This window comes from Giraffa tippelskirchi, chromosome 1 (assembly GCF_054371585.1).
Source record: "Giraffa tippelskirchi isolate mGirTip1 chromosome 1, T2T-mGirTip1v1.2.pri, whole genome shotgun sequence".
Classification (NCBI taxonomy): Eukaryota; Metazoa; Chordata; class Mammalia; order Artiodactyla; family Giraffidae; genus Giraffa; species Giraffa tippelskirchi.
The window spans coordinates 73440212-73457623 of record NC_137275.1 but is presented as its reverse complement, the minus strand read 5'-3'; the positions used below and the strand labels follow the sequence as shown (position 1 = coordinate 73457623).

The 17412-nt window shown below is 35.1% G+C and overlaps 1 protein-coding gene across 1 annotated transcript in view; it reads left to right on the top strand.

Annotated features, from left to right (window-relative positions):
- NCAPG (non-SMC condensin I complex subunit G) overlaps nt 1-17412 on the top strand; it is a 45552-nt gene that overhangs the window by 25494 nt on the left and 2646 nt on the right. Inside the window, exons 14-19 of the mRNA XM_081593557.1 lie at nt 1828-2055; nt 11946-12127; nt 14113-14287; nt 16303-16464; nt 16724-16862; nt 17210-17293. Coding sequence (XP_081449683.1) covers nt 1828-2055; nt 11946-12127; nt 14113-14287; nt 16303-16464; nt 16724-16862; nt 17210-17293 — 970 coding nt within the window. The remainder of the gene's footprint in view (nt 1-1827; nt 2056-11945; nt 12128-14112; nt 14288-16302; nt 16465-16723; nt 16863-17209; nt 17294-17412) is intronic.

Sequence of the window (17412 nt, the reverse complement as noted above, 5' to 3'; positions counted from 1 at the left end):
GAGACAGTTCAGTTCAGTCGCTCAGTCATGTCTGACTCTTTGCGACCCAATGAACCGCAGCACTCCAGGTCTCCCTGTCCATCACCAACTCCCAGAGTGCACCCAACCCATGTCCATCAAGTCAGTGATGCCATGTAACCATCTCATCCTCTGTCGTCCCCTTCTCCTGCCCTCAATCTTTCCCAGCATCAGGGTCTTTTCAAACATGTCAGCTCTTCACATCAGGTGGCCAAAGTATTGGAGTTTCAGCTTCAGCATCAGTCCTTCCAATGAACACCCAGGACTGATTTCCTTTAGGATGGACTGGTTGGATCTCCTTGCAGTCCAAGGGACTCTCAAGAATCTTCTCCAACACCACAGTTCGAAAGCATCAATTCTTTGACGCTCAGCTTTCTTTATAGTCCAGCTCTCACATCCATACATGACCACTGGAAAAACCATAGCCTTGACTAGACGGACCTTTGTTGGCAAACTAATGTCTCTGCTTTTAAATATGCTGTCTAGGTTGGTCATAACTTTCCTTCCAAGGAGTAAGTGTCTTTTAATTTCATGGCTGCAGTCACCATCTGCAGTGATTTTGGAGCCCAAAAAAATAAAGTCAGCCACTGTTTCCACTGTTTCCCCATCTATCTGCCATGAAGTGATGGGACAGGATGCCATAATCTAAGTTTTCTAAATGTTGAGCTTTAAGCCAACTTTTTCACTCTCCTCTTTCACTTTCATCAAGAGACTCTTTAGTTCTTCTTCACTTTCTGCTATAAGGGTGCTGTCATCTGCATATCTGAGGTTATTGATATTTCTCCTGGCAATTTTGATTCCAGCTTGTGCTTCCTCCAGCCCAGCGTTTCTCATGATATACTCTGCATATAAGTTGAGAGAGTATTGTGTTTAAAATTTGTAGAGAATGGTCACGACAGTACATTCTTAGAAATAAATTTGGATTTGCGAGGCTTGCCATAAGAAAATGTAATAGGTGTGTCTTAAAATTAAGTATTGTAATTTTGAGCCATTTTTCTCAATTCATTTATTTGACAGACTTGCTGGTGATTTTTTTTTTTTTCATTCTATGAGCTAAGCTGTATAGCTTATCAATCAGTCAAGCTTGTCAATGACCAAAATTTAAGTACATTAGAGAACATACTAATAGTAAATTTCTTCATAGTAGAAACATTCAACTCTATTTTTTTTCATGGCTTTGAAATTTGGTTTATAGGAATTCAGTTTTCTTAACTTAGGATACTCATACATACTGCTGGGTTTTGTGATTTACTCCCTTTTATAAAGGAGTCCAGTTCAGTGAAAACTGATTTGATGATTAATGAAATCTGAATTTATCGGACTAATCAGAAAAAAATTTGTCTTTAATGGAGCTTGATAGCCTAGAGGAATACTGATGTTCTAGTAAATGCTTTTCATTAGTTAGAATGTAATATTTTTGTCTTTATAGATGGCCCTAAACAATTGCAATGTAATGAAACAGTTTTTCTAGATCTTAAAAACATAATAAAATCATAGTTGAACATATACTCATTGAACATGTACTCATACACATTTTTATATATAAAAGGAAAAATGATATAATTCCGCTTGACTCTAGTTCAGAAAATTTTTACTGACGAACTTTTTCTGAAAGAAATGTAACTCTTTAAAGTGTCATGGTATAAATAACAATAACTTTAGAATAAATTTTAATTAAGGTTTTAAAAATATTATATGTAGACTTGACACTGTTGAAATTAGACTAAGATATATGTTAATTTTATGTTGTGTGAACAGAATGAAAGTGTACCTAATTTACTTTTGGTGGGGGATGTTGTTTCAATTTAGGTTTTGCAAATTGATGATGTGACAATAAAAATAAGTGCTTTAAAGGCAATCTTTGACCAACTGATGACATTTGGATTTGAACCATTTAAAACTAAAAAAATCAAAGATACTCAAAAGGAAGGTGCAGAAATAAACACCAATGAAGAGCAAGAGTCAAAAGAATCTGAAGAAGAGACTGCTATAGCCAAGAATGTTCTGAAACTACTTTCTGATTTCTTAGATAGCGAGGTAAGAAATAATCATGGCCCTATTAGTGTGCAAGGTCATTTTTAGCATATATATGTTTATGCCCTTTTTAGTTTTTTAAGCTGAAGTTTAAACTTGGCCAGCATTTTTTAAATTTTTGCCTGTTGAATATCATAATTAAATTCTTTCACTTGTAATATACCTAATTTCCCACTATCAAATTACATGTTTAGAGAATTGAAGTGTAAACAAAAATAAAATGACTACTGAGAGGTTGTTTTTTCATCTTTTTTCTCTGTCTTATGATTTATGACTTACAAATTTCTTCCCCAGGAGTTTTTTTTTGTTTTTTTTTTTTTTCTTTTTTGGCATGGGGATTTTAGTTCCTCAACCAGGGATTGAACTCCCACCCCCTGCATTGAAAGCACAGCATCTTAACCACTGGACTGCCAGGGAAGTCCTCCCAAAGAGTCTTAAGAAATAATTTAAAATAATCTTATGTTGAGTGGGTGCAAGTTCTAAGATATGGTATGTATGGGCTTAGATCTCTTTCCTTAAGGTACTCATTAACTACATTTTTAAAGCATCTAAAAACATTTAAATTATTAAATTTTTAATTTTTATTGAGATGAAATTGACATAACATAAAGTAACAATTTTAGAGTGAACAGCTCATTGACATTTAGTGTAGTGCAACCACTACCTCTAATTTTTAAAACATTTTTATTATCCCAAAGGAAACTACTCATTAAGTAGTTGCTCCCAGTGTCTCCTCCTACCAGCCTGTAACAACCATCAATTTGCATTTTGTCTCTATGGATATAACTCTTCTGGATATTTCCTGTAAATGGAATCATAAAATATGTGACTTCCTGTCTGTTTTCTTTCACTTAGCTTTTTTCAAGGTTTATCTATGTTGTGACTTGTGTTACAAGCCTTCTTATGGCAGAATAATATTCTGTTCTATGTATATACCACAATTTATTTAGCCATTCATCCACTGAAGGATATTTGGACTGTTTCCACCTTTGGGTGTTGTGAATAGTGCTGGTCTGAAGATATGTATGGCCGAGTAGCTGTTTTCAGTTCTTTTGAGAATATTTCTAGAAGTAGGGTTACCAGGTCATATATTAATTCTTCTTTGCTGTTCTGCTCCTCATCCCAACTAGTTGCTTAATATATCCTCAGCCTTACTTTCTTTTTAAAGTTAGAACATTAATGTTCTCTCAGCAGATTTTAGTAATATTATAGTGTTACCATCTAGCCACCATATTTTATATTTGGTCTCTAGAACTTATTCATCTTTTTTTTAAAGGTATAATAGAACTTATTCATCTTATAACTGAAAATACACCCTTTGACCAACCTCTTTATATTTGCCCCCACCTACCAATCTGTGGTAACCACTATTCTACTGTTTCTCTGAGTTTAACTTTTTGAGAGATTTCTACATATAAGTGATAGAAAAAAAGTATTTGTCGGGCTGTTTCACTTAGTATATTGTCCTCAGGGTCTAGTCCTGTTGTTGCAAATGGCAGGATTTCCTTCCTTTTTTATGCCTGAATAATATTGCACTATATATCTCACATCTTCTCTATTCATTCACTAATGGACACATACGTTGTTTCCATATCTTAGCTCTTGTAAATAATGCTACAGTGAACATGGGAATGTAGATATGTCTTCAAGATTCTCTTTTCATTTCCTTTGGATATATACCCAAAAATGGGATTGCTGAATCATATAGTATTTGTGTTTTTACTGTTTTGAAGAATTTCATCCTACTTTTCATAATGACTACACCAGTTTACATTCCCACCAAGACTGCACTTAGGTTCTTTTTTCTTTACATCCTTGCCAAATGTCTTTTTGATAAAACCATTTTAACATTGTGAGGTGATATCTCATTGTGATTTTTTTTTTCCCTTAAATTCTTTTTAGGTTTTTCCATTTTGGTTTTTATCCATTTTTGAGGTAATCTTTTGTATATGGTACAAGGTATGATCAGTTGTTGCTGGGTTGTTTTTTTTTTTTGCACCATATAGCATGTGGGATCTTAGTTCCCCTAACCAGGGATCAAATCCATGCCCCCCTGAGTTGGAAGGTGGAGTCTTAACCACTGGACCACCAGGGAAGTCCCTCATTTTAGCTTTGTTTTGTGTTTTCCTGGTGATTAGTGATATTGAGCACCTTTTCATGTACCTGTCAGCCATTTGTATATCTTCTTTCAAAAAATGTTTATCAATTCCTCTGCCCATTTTTTAAAAAACTTAGTTTTAATTGAAGAATAATTGCTTTACAGTATTGCATTGGTTTCTACCAAACATCAACGTGAATCTGCCATAGATATACCCATGTCCCATCCCACTTGAATTTCCCTCCCACCTCCCTCCCTATCCCACCCTTCTAGGTTGTTACTAAACCCTGCTTTGAGTTACCTGAGTCATACAGCAAATTCCCATTGACTGTCTATTTGACATACGGTAATGTATGTTTCCATGTTACTCTCACCATATTTCCTACCCTCCCCTTCTCCCCACCTAGCCGTGTCCATAAGTCTGTTCTTAATGTCTGTGTTTCCACTGCTGCTCTGCAAATAGGTACATCAGTGCCCTCTTTCTAGATTCCATATATATGCATTAGTATACGATAATTGTTTTTCTCTTTTTGACTTACTTCACTCTGTATAACAGTCTCTAGGTTCATCCACCTCATTAGGACTGAAGTATGTTCCTTTTTTATGGCTGAGTAATATTCCATTATATATATATATATATATATATATATATATATATATATATATATATATATAGAGAGAGAGAGAGAGAGAGAGAGAGAGAGAGAGAGAGAGAGCGCGCACGCGTGTGTGCGCGAGAGCACAGCTTCTTTATCCATTCATCTGTCAATGGACATCTAGGTTTCTTCCATGTCCTAACTATTGTAAATAGAGCTGCAGTAAACATTGGGTTACATGTGTCTTTTTCAGTTTTAATTTCTTCAGGGTATATGCCTAGTAATGGGATTGCTGAGTCATATGGTGGTTTTATTCCTAGTTTTTTAAGGAGTCGCCATACTTTTCTCCATAGTGGCTGTATCAATTTGCATTCCCACCAACAGTGCAAGAGGGTTCCCTTTTCTCCACACCCTCTCTAGCATTTATTGTTTGTAGATTTTTTGACGATGGCCATTCTGACCACTATGAGATAATATCTCATTGTAGTTTTGATTCGCATTTCTCTTTAATGAACGAAGTTAAACATCTTTTCATGTATTTGTTAGACATCTGCATGTCTTCTTTGGAGAAATGTCTGTTTAGGTCTTTTGCCCATTTTTTGATTGTTTTTGTTGTTATTGATTTGTATGAGCTGCTTGTGTATTTTTGAGATTAATCCTTTGTCAGTTGTTTGATTTACTGTTATTTATTCCCATTCTCAGGGTTGTCTTTTCACTTTGTTTATAGTTTCCTTTGCTGTGCAGAAGCTTTTAAATTTAATTAGGTCCTATGTGTTTGTTTATTTATTTATTTTTCCATTACTCTAGTTGGTGGGTCATAGAGGATCTTGCTGTGATTTATGTCATAGAGTGTTCTGCCTGTGTTTTCCTCTAGGAGTTTTATAGTTTCTGGTCTTACATTTAGGTCTTTAATCCATTTTGAGTCTTATCTTTGTGTATGGTATTAGGAAGTGTTCTAATTTTATTTTTTTACACGTAGCTGTCCAGTTTTCCCAGCAGCACTTACTGAAGAGACTATCTTTGCCCCATTGTATATTCTTTCCTCCTTTGTCAAAAATAAGGCATCCATATGTGCATGGGATTACCTCTGGGCTCTCCATCTAGTTCCATTTGTCTGTATTTATTCTTTTGTGCCAGTATGATCTTGACTATAGCTTTGTAGTATAATCTGAAGTCAGGAAGGTTGAACCCACGCCCCCTGCAGTGGAAGGTGGAGTCTTAACAACTGGACTTAACTGCCTGGAAGGCAGATGACCAGGGAACAGCAGTTAATCAAATTGTTGGTTTTGCTATTGAGTTGTAGTAGAGTTCTTTATATATAATTTTGGATATTAATCCTTTATCAGATATATAATTTGCAAATACTTTCTCCCATTCCATAGGCTGTCTTTTCATTTTGTTGATGATTTCCTTTGCTGTGAGATGATTTTCAGTTTGATACAGTCCCACTTGTTTATTTTTGCTTTTATTGCCTATGTTAAGGAGCTTACTACCCTCTGTTTTTTCTGTAGGAATTTCATGGTTTCATATGGTAATTTCTTTAAGTTTTTGAGGACCTGCCAAACTGTTTTTCATAGCAGCTGAACTACTTTACATTCCTAGTGTACCAACAATGAACAGGGGTTCCATCCTTATCAACACTTGTTATTTTAAACAATTTTATTGTTTGTTATTAAAATTAATACGAGAAAATTGTTATTGAAATTTTTAGCCATTTTAGTAGATTGGATTGGCACCTCACTGTAGTTTTGAATTAAATTACTCTAATGACTAGTGATGAGTATCTCCCTGTGCCATTTGGCTATTTGTATGCCTTGTTTAGAGAAATATCTATTCAAATCCTTTGCTCATTTTTAAATTGGGCTTTTTACTTTTTTAATAATGTTCTTAGATTTTTATGAAGTTTTAGGTTTTGATGAAGACTAATTTATCTTTTGTTGCTTGTGCTTCTGGTGTTTTGTCTAAGACAACACTGTCTAATCAGAAGTCATGAAAGTTTATCCTTTTATTTTCTTCTAAAAGTTTTACTCCTTTAGCTTTTGATTTAGATGTATTAGTGCGTTTTCATCTAATATCTCAGTAAATGGTGTGAGGTAGAAGTCCAATTTCATTGGTTTAACTGTGGACGTCCAGTTGTCTCAGCACCATTTGTTGAAGAGATTATTCTTTTCCTACTGAATTGTTTTAGCACCATTGTGGAGGATCAGAGAGTCAATTGATCATCAGTATATGGATTTATTTCTGGATTCTCAATTCTTTTTCATTGTCTGTGTCCATCCTGGGCCAGTACCAAACTGTCTTGATTCATGTAACTTCATAGTAATGTTTGAAACCAGGGAATTGAGTTTTCCAATTTCGGCTCATTATTTTCAGTATTGTTTTGGCTATTTGAAGTACCTTGAAGTTCTTATGAATTTGAGGATTGACTTGTCCATTTCTGCAAAAAAGTCTGTTGGAATTTTGATAGGGATTGCATTGAATATATGTAGATTGCATTGGGGCAGTATTGCCATCTTAATGTTTTCCAATCCATTAACTCAAATGTCTTTACTTGTATTTAGGTCGTCTTTGATTTCTTTCAAAAATGTTATATAGGTGTCTGGGTTCATGTTTTTTACTTCCTTGGTTAAATTTATTCCATATATTTTATTTTGGATGCCATTATAAATGGAATTATTTTCTTAATTTCTTTTTTGGATTGTTCATTCATGTTGTATAGAAACTCAGCTGTATTTTTGTGTATGGATTGATTTAATTTTGTACCATGCAACTTTGCTGCATTCATTTGCTAACTCGTGTAGTTTCTGTATGTGTATTCTTTGGCATTTTCTCTCGAAGATCAAGTTATCTGTGAAGAGACAGTTTTAATTCTTCCTTTTCAATTTGAATATCTTTTATTTCTTTTTCTGGTCTAATTGTTCTGGCTAGAACTTGCTGTACAGTCTTGAATAGCAGTGGTTAAAAAAGGCATCCTTGTCCTGTTTCTGATCTTAGGGAAAAGTTTTCAGTCTTTGTTGACTATAATGTGGATTCTTAATAAATGCCCTTTATCGTTTTGAAGAAATTCTATTTTTATTTCTCTGAGGTTTTTCCCCCTAATCATAAAAGCTTGTCTTAATTTTGTCAAATGGTTTTTCTGTATGAGTTGAAACGATCATGTGATTTTTTTTTTTTAATTGCTATGGTACATTATAATGCTTCATTTTCTTATATTGAACCACCCTTGCATTCTTTGGATAAATCCCACTGAGTTATGTTGTATAATCTTTTTAATATGTTGTTGGATTTGGTTTGCTAGTAATTTGGTAAAGATTTTTTACATTGGTATTCATAAGGGAAATTAATCTGTAGTTTCCTTGCATTGTCTTTGTCTGCCTTTGGTGTCAGGGTAATACTGACCTCATAAATTGAAGTAGGAATTGTTTTCTCCTCTTCTGTTTTTTAGGAAGACTTTGAGAAAGATTGCTGTCAGTTCTTTAAATATTTGGTAGAATTTATCAGTGAACGCGTCTAGTCTTAGACTTTTCTTTTGGAGAAGGTTCTGATTTACTTATTCAATCTATGTATTTTTTATTGGTGTATTCAGATTTTCTATTTCTTCTTAAGGCCCTTTTGGCAATTTGTGTGTTTCTAGGATGTGGTTCATTTCATCTAGGTTGTTTAATTTGTTGATATTCAGTTCTTAGTATTATGTTTATAATCCTTTTTATTTCTGTAAGGTCAGTTGTAATGTTCCTGCTTTCATTTCTGATTTTAGTTATTTGCATCTTTTTTTTTGTCAATATAAGGAAAGGTTTTTCAAGTGTGTTGATCTTTTCAAAGAACCAACTTCTGGTTTGAGTTTGTTTTTTCCTCTAATTTTGTTTCCTTTTTTAGTTCTTTAAGATGTAAAGTTAGCTTATTGGTTTTAGATTTTTTTTAATGTAGACATTTACTGCTATAAATTTTCCTCTGTACACTTTGGTGTGTATCAAAAGTTTTTGTATTTTTTATTTTTATTCATCTAATTAAGTAGTTTCTAATTTTCATTTTGATGACTACTTTGACCTGTTGGTGTGTAGGAAGAGTATATTGTTTAATTTACATACTTGTGAATTTTACAGTTTCCTTCTGTTACGCTTTTCAGGTGTTTTCCACTGTAGTTGGAGAAGATACTTTGTATGATGTGATTCTTTATGAATTTATTGAGGCTTGTTTTGGGTCTAATACAGGCTCTATTCTTGAGAATGTTCAATGTGCACTTGAGAAGACTATGTAGTCTACTGTTGTTGGGGGGAGTGTTTTGTATGTTTGGTAGGTGTATGGTGTTAAGTCCTCTACTTCCTTATTGGTCTGTCCAGCTGTTCTGTTCATTATGGAAAGCAGCATATTAACGTCTTCAGTTACTATTTCGGGCTGCCTTCTCCCTACAGTTCCATCAGTATAGTCCAGATGTTTTGGGGCTCTGTTGTTTGTTTTATGTTTATAAGTATCTTTTTGATGAGTTGACCTTTTTTAAATTAATATTTAATGTCTTTCCTACTGTAACACTTTGACACCACATTTTGACTATAAATTGGTGGAAATAAGTCCTTAGTATTTTCTTAAATTTTAAGTTACTAGCCAAGTGATAAGACTGACTTCTTGTTGGGAATTATCTGGTGCTGTGGGTTTGCTGACATTGCGTAGGCGGAAAACTATTGAACAGGAAAACTTTGACTGTAGATGAATGAGTTTTGTTTTTTGGTTTTTTTTTTTTTTTTTTTTTTTTTAGTAGTGCAGGTTCATTAATCTCTTTCTGGCTTCACTAGATTCTGTGACTTTGATTTTATTTTTGTCATAACCACTAAAAAAATCTTGACTTTCTTAATTGTCCCCTGGGCCATATACAAGTTTTTTTTTACATGCTTTAAAGACCTGCAGTCCTGTCCCAATTCAAATTCCTATGTTAGAAATTTTAAAAAGATAAAAGGCATGCAGCCTTTGGAATTGGAGACTTACAAACTTGTGTTCTGATAACATCTTTGAATCTTCAATAAGGTATTTACTGTCTCTGGCCTGTTCCTTTATCTTTGAAATGGGAAAAATGATGCTTATTCAGTGGGCTGGTTCTTTAATTTAGTCAACGAGTGTTTGACAGCTATTTATGTGCCAGTCACTATATGCTCTTGAGAGTACAGTGCTGGGTGGAACAAAGTCTCTGCCCTCATGGTTGTTTTGAGCCCTAAATGAGTTTGTGTGTGGAAAGAACCTGCTGATACTCTGGCACTTATTAATCTTATCAACCTCTATATTTTTCTTTTTCTTTTTGAGTTTTGAAAAAATTACTGAAATAGTTTTTGTATTTCCTCATTCCACTGTTTTCCCTTCTGTCCCCTCTAGTTTAGACTTGTCTTTCATTCCCAGATCATGACCTGTCAACACTGTTGTTGTTCAGTTGCTCTGTCGTGTCTGACTCTTTGCAGCCCTATGGACTGCAGCACACCAGGCTTCCCTGTCCATCACCAACTCCCAGAGCTTGCTCAAGCTCATGTCCGTTGAATCGGTGATGCCATCCAACCATCTCATCCTTTGTCATCCCCTTCTCCTGCTTTCAATCTTTCCCAGCATCTGGGTCTTTTCCAGTGAGGCAGGTCTTTGCATCAGGTGGCCAAACTATTGGAGCTTCAGCTTCAGCCCTTCCAGTGAATATTCAGGATTGAATTCCATTAGGATTGACTGGTTTGATCTTCTTACAGTCCAAGGGACTCTCAAGAGTCTTCTCCAACACCACAGCTCAAAAGCGTCAATTCTTCAGTGCTCAGCTTTCTTTATGGTCCTACTCTTACATCCACACGACTACTGGAAAAACCATAGCTTTGACTATATGGACCTTTGTCGGCAAAGTAACGTGTCTGCTTTTTAATATGCTCTCTAGGTTGGTCATAGCTTTTCTTCCAAGGAGCAAGTGTCTTTTTAATATCATGGCTGTAGTCACCATCTGCAGTGATTTTGAAGAAGATAAAGTCTGTCACTGTTCCCATTGTTTCTCCATCTATTTGCCATGAAGTGTTGGGATTGGATGCCATGATCTTCATTTTTTGAATGTTGAGTTTTAAGTCAGCTTTTTCACTGTCCTCTTTCTCTTTCATCAAGCGGCTCTTTAGTTCCTCTGTTTTTTTTGCCATAAAGGTAGTGTCATCTGCCTATCTGAGGTTATTGATATTTTTCCCGGCAGTCTTGATTCCAGCTTGTGCTTCATCCAGCCCGACTTTCGGATGATGTAGTCTGCATATACATCACAGAATCTAGTTAAATAATCTATGACCTGTCAATATAATTTTCCTGAAATCTCATTAGTCTAAGTACTCTTTCAAAAATCTTCAACTATATCCTACCTCATTGAGGGTGAATTTCTTTCCCTAACTTTCAAGGTCTCTAATCTGATTGCTAAGAAAACTTACTTTCTATCTTTAATAAAAATAATCACTGACATTTGTTAAGAGTTTACTGTGTGGATGGCGCTTCTGAGAGTTTTACATATATTCTTTTCTTTTGTGATAAGTACTGCTGTTATCCCATTTTTTATATATGAAAAAAATGAGGCACAAAGAAATTAAGTAATATGCACAGGGTCAGATCATGCAGCTAGGAAGTGTCAGAGGCTTGAATTTAATTCAGGCTCAATAGTCAGTATTTTTAACTACTACTCTTTTATACCTGTATCTCTGTTTGAATACCACTACCTCTCTTTTCATTTTTTTCTCTAGTTTTGTTTTGGTTACCCTTTTTTAGGAATCCCTTTTTCTTCTTGTGCACCTTCTATTCACGTTTTACCTGTTATTCACACATATTGCCACTCCTGCCTATGGAACTTTCATTTATAGACACCTTCTCTGATGGTAGAGACTGTTATTGAAAGTTTTCTATATCTTAGGACCATGATAAGTGTTTAATACATATGGTTTTGGTTTCTGATTTCACAGTATTACCTTTTGGTTCTTCTTGTTCTTCTGAAGAGTTGAAAGGGAATTTATAGCTAGACTAATAGTTTGTCACATAGCCTTAACCTAAAAAGAAGAAATAAAATCCTCTTATGTGCCTTTAAATAATCATAATAACATGAATGATTTTGGATAAATTTATATAAAAGTACTGTAGGATGGGCTACAATGTAAGGCCTAAAAGGGAAGTATTAATACAAATAAAAATTTTCTTTTAATGAAAGTCATTTTTAATAGGTGTCTGAACTCAGGACAGGAGCTGCAGAAGGACTAGCCAAGCTGATGTTCTCTGGACTTTTGGTCAGCAGCAGGATTCTTTCTCATCTTGTCTTGTTATGGTACAATCCTGTGACTGAAGAGGATGTTCGACTTCGACATTGCCTAGGCGTGTTCTTCCCCATGTTTGCTTATGCAAGCAGGTATTTAGTCATATTGATAAACCAAAGTCTATCTTGAAAGTGAATCCAGGCTCCTCATGAGTCATAGTATTTTGTTGTTAGTTTTCTTTTTCTTCAGTGGTAAATGAGAAGAATTTACCTAGATTCTATCTACCTGAATTGTTTAGCTCTTTCCTAGATAAACTTGTACTATATCTTGATAGGGTGAATTTTACATATAATGTTGTTTTTAAAGAATCATATGCTTATCTATAGATTCAATGCAATCCCTATCAAGCTACAAACGGTATTTTTCACAGAACTAGAACAAATCATTTCACAATTTGTATGGAAATATAAGAAACCTCGAATAGCCAAAGCAATCTTGAGAAAGAAGAATGGAACTGGAGGAATCAACCTGCCTGACTTCAGGCTCTACTACAAAGCCACAGTCATCAAGACAGTATGGTACTGGCACAAAGATAGAAATATAGATCAATGGAACAAAATAGAAAGCCCAGAGATAAATCCACGCACCTATGGACACCTTATCTTCGACACAGGAGGCAAGAATATACAATGGAGAAAAGACAATCTCTTTAACAAGTGGTGCTGGGAAAACTGGTCAACCACGTGTAAAAGAATGAAACTAGAACACTTTCTAACACCATACACAAAAATAAACTCAAAATGGATTAAAGATCTAAACGTAAGACCAGAAACTAAAACTCCTAGAGGAAAACATAGGCAAAACACTCTCTGACATAAATCACAGCAGGATCCTCCATGACACACCTCCCAGAATATTGGAAATAAAAGCAAAAATAAACAAATGGGACCTAATTAAAATTAAAAGCTTTTGCACAACAAAGGAAACTATAAGCAAGGTGAAAAGACAGCCTTCAGAATGGGAGAAAATAATAGCAAATGAAGCAACAGACAATTAATCTCAAAAATATACAAGCAACTCCTGCAGCTGAATTCCCGAAAAATAAACGACCCAATCAAAAAATGGGCCAAGGAACTAAACAGACACTTCTCCAAAGAAGACATACAGATGGCTAACAAACACATGAAAAGATGCTCAACATCACTCATTATTAGAGAAATGTAAATCAAAACCACAGTGAGGTACCATTTCACGCCAGTCAGAATGGCTGCTATCCAAAAGTCTACAAGCAATAAATGCTGGAGAGGGTGTGGAGAAAAGGGAACCCTCTTACACTGTTGGTGGGAATGCAAACTAGTACAGCCACTATGGAGAACAGTGTGGAGATTCCTTAAAAAACTGGGAATAGAACTGCCATATGACCCAGCAATCCCACTGCTGGGCATACACACCAAGGAAACCAGAATTGAAAGAGACGCGTGTACCCCAATGTTCATCGCAGCACTGTTTACAATAGCCAGGACATGGAAGCAACCTAGATGTCCATCAGCAGACGAATGGATAAGGAAGCTGTGGTACATATACACAATGGAATATTACTCAGCCATTGAAAAGAATACATTTGAATCAGTTCTATTGAGATGGATAAAACTGGAGCCCATTATACAGAGTGAAGTAAGCCAGAAAGAAAAACACCAATACAGAATACTAATGCATATATATGGAATTTGAAAGATGGTAACGATAACCCTATATGCGAGACATAATAAGAGACACAGATGCATAGAACAGTCTTATGGACTCTGAGGGAGAAGGTGAGGGTGGGATGTTCTGGGAGAATAGCATTGAAACGTATATTATCATATGTGAAACAGAACACCATTCCAGGTTCGATGCATGAGACAAATGCTCCGGGCTGGGGCAATGGGATGACCCAGAGGGATGGGATGGGGAGGGAGGTGGGAGGGGGGTTCAGGGTGGGGATCACATGTAAACCCATGGCTGATTCATGTCAATGTATGGCAAAAACCACTACAATATTGTAAAGTAATTAGCCCCCAACTAAAATAAATAAATTTATTAAAAAAAAATCATATGCTTTTTCTTTGCTAACATACCTTGAATTGTTTTTCAATAGGACTAACCAGGAATGTTTTGAAGAAGCCTTTCTTCCAACTCTGCAAACACTGGCCAATGCCCCTGCGTCTTCTCCTCTAGCTGAAATAGATATCACTAATGTTGCTGAGTTACTTGTAGATTTGACAAGACCAAGTGGGTTAAATCCTCAGGCCAAGAATTCCCAAGATTATCAGGTGGGTTAGTATATTAGCCTATGGATGGTAAGGGTAGTAACTAGCATGCAGGTCACTGTTGTTTTGGTAAAATAGTCCTTCTGATAGTTTCTTTAACATAGAGAGGCTGCATATTGGTCTTGAGATTTCTGGTGTATATGGTAGTACATAACACTAAGAAAAGAAAAAGGTCTTGTGCAACTATGTTGGTGGACCTAGAGGGTATTATCCTTTGTGAAATAATTCAGACAAAGACAAATACTCCGTTAATTACTTATTTGTGGAATCTAAAAAATATAAAGAATGAATATGACAAAACAAACGGATATGAAGTAGAGATTAGTGGTTATCAGAGAGGAGAGGGGAGGGATAAGACAGACAAGGGATTAAGAGACAGAGACTACTATTTATAAAATAAACTACAAGGATATACTGTAAGCATAGGGAAATGTAGCCATTATTTTAAAATAATTTGAAATGGAGTATGATCTATAAAAATACTGAATAACTATTATGCACCTAAAACTAATATAAGGTTGTAAATTAACTACATTTTAATTTTAAAAAGCCTTTTGGGAAATGGGGAGATAACCATATAAAAATAAAAGTGCTAACATTTTTGCTACTGAACGGAAATTACCAAAAATTGATCATTTTTACCATCCCCTCCCCACCTTGTGCTGGTTGTAACTCATTCTGAATAATGGCCTGTTATGTAGGGCTCATTGAGTGCTCAATTATTGACTTACCTGCTATGTTTTCTGATACAAGGAAGGGGAATTCAAAGGATGAAACTCACCTGAAGCTTAGTTTTGTTTTTAATTTAGAGAAGATACAGTTAGTGCATACTCTCCCACAAATTAAATGTAAGCTGGTTTTTAACTCTTTAATATCATTTGATCAAACATTCACCATATTGAAAATTAATGTGTTATGAATTATTTCAGATGTCAGCTTATTAAGTTGAAGGTATTGGTCTTCTGTTTTAATTGATATTTAGTGACTGCATACCTCATTTGAGTTACTAAGTTACATCTTACTGGAAAGAAGATTACAAAAATTAAGAAAATAGAGTAAGGGTCAGTGATATAGCTAAGTGCTTTAACAAGTCATGTTGGGGAACTATGGAGAAATCATTACAGCTAAGGATCCTGAATAGGCCTGTTAGGGCAGAACATTAGGATAGGGACTTTGCAGTTGACTGTCTTTGCAGGGAGTATAATGAAAGGCTTAATGGGATAACAGTCATTATTGGGAAGATTAATTTGATTGTCAGTTTCATTAGGTGTGGTGAATTGGTAAGAGGAATAGAAAATATTAATAAAGAGAGCAGTTAAAAATTGGTTTTAGGAGATAAATGCTTGTAGAAAGAGAATAGAAAGTAGTAGTAAAAAGTAGTAGAAATTGACATAGAAAAAAAGTTGCTGGTACAGAAACCTAGCAGAAAGAGCTTTGTTTGAGGCGAGGGAATTGGAGGAATCCAAGATAACTGAGGTTCTAGGTGTGGGTGACAGAAGACCTCAAGGACCTGTTGCCATGAGGGTGTACTCTGATGAGCAGTGTCTTGGAGGAGTGAAGAAAATAGATTGGGCAGAGGAAGAAGTTGAACTGTCACGCAGTCTTAAGGCCTCAGCTGATCTCACAGGAAGTTCCAGAATTGGGATTGTTCTTTGCTTTGTCCAATATTGAGATAAGGCTGGACTGTTGTACCTGTATATCTACCAGTTACTGAATGTGGATTAACCCTTGGGGAGGAAGTGTGACCTTAAGCAAAGCCCATTGTCTTCAGCCTGGTTCAGTCTACACCTGGGAACTTTTAGCCTCTAAAACTCACGGTAGCCTGGAGAGTGAAGGGTTCAGTACACATTGTACCACAGAATCTACTATAAGAAGGGGAGCTCACATGGGGAGGACTATGTTAATTTTGTTTTAGACATTTTGGGATCATGTCAGGATCATTAGTTGGAAATGATATGTAGGACTGTATTATAAAGATACCATTTCAATTTACCAGTATTTTTCTCTTGATTTGCCAGGCCTTAACAGTTCATGACAATCTGGCTATGAAAATTTGCAGTGAGATCCTAACATGTCCACATTCACCAGAAGTTCGGGTCTATACGAAAGCTTTGAATTCTTTAGAACTCAGTAGCAATTTTGCTAAAGATCTTCTGGTTGTGTTGAATGAGATTCTGGAGGTAAGTAGTTTCTAGTCACTCTTAATGTGTATTTATTTTTTTATCAAAGTAGAATTTACATTCTGTTGAATTTATATGTACATTAGTATTTGGTGCTCATTTCTTGAGGTAAATATTTCCTTCATAAATTTAATAGAATTTTTAGAATGCTTTATTAATTTTATCATTATATAGTTTTTTGAGAAGTTTAGAAAATGCTGCATTAAAAAATATGCTGCATAAAAAAATGCTGCATAAAAATTTTTTTTTTCTATTACAGCAAGTAAAAGATAGAACATGTCTAAGAGCTTTGGAGAAAATCAAGATTCAGTTAGAAAAAGGAATGAAAGAACATAGTGACCAAGCTGTAGCAGCACAGGATGATATCACAACTATGATTGTTCCTCAGAGTGAAGATGGTAACGATATAGTAACCTGAGTATTTATAAGATTCTCCTCCTCTAACATATAAATGATAGATGTCAGAAATGGAAGAAAAGTTTTTTTAATTAAATTCACTTGGGAAAGTGCATTAATATTACTGATAAGTATTTATTGTACTTGTATAGATTTTTTTGTGTACATTTCTTACCATAATACCATGCCTACTATGTTCCTAAGAGTTTTGCTTGCTTATTTTCCAGTGTTCACACTTGGAACATTTATTTATGGTACATTTTCAGTAGCTGCTGTTGGGACTGGTTGTCACTGACTTGCTCATATTTTATGAGGCTATTTTTAATAACTGTATTATTTCCTTTAATAGAAAAGAATAAAGACGTATACATAACTCCTGTCAAGGAAGTAAAAGCAACTCGAACGAAATCCACTCAGCAAAAGACCAACAGAGGTAATAACATGGATTGTCTAACTACAACTTTTCACTTTTGTTATCCAATGAAATACTTTGTTTCCTTTGTTAAGTGTAAAGATTTTTCATTGTGTTACATATCCTTAAATTTCTTTTTG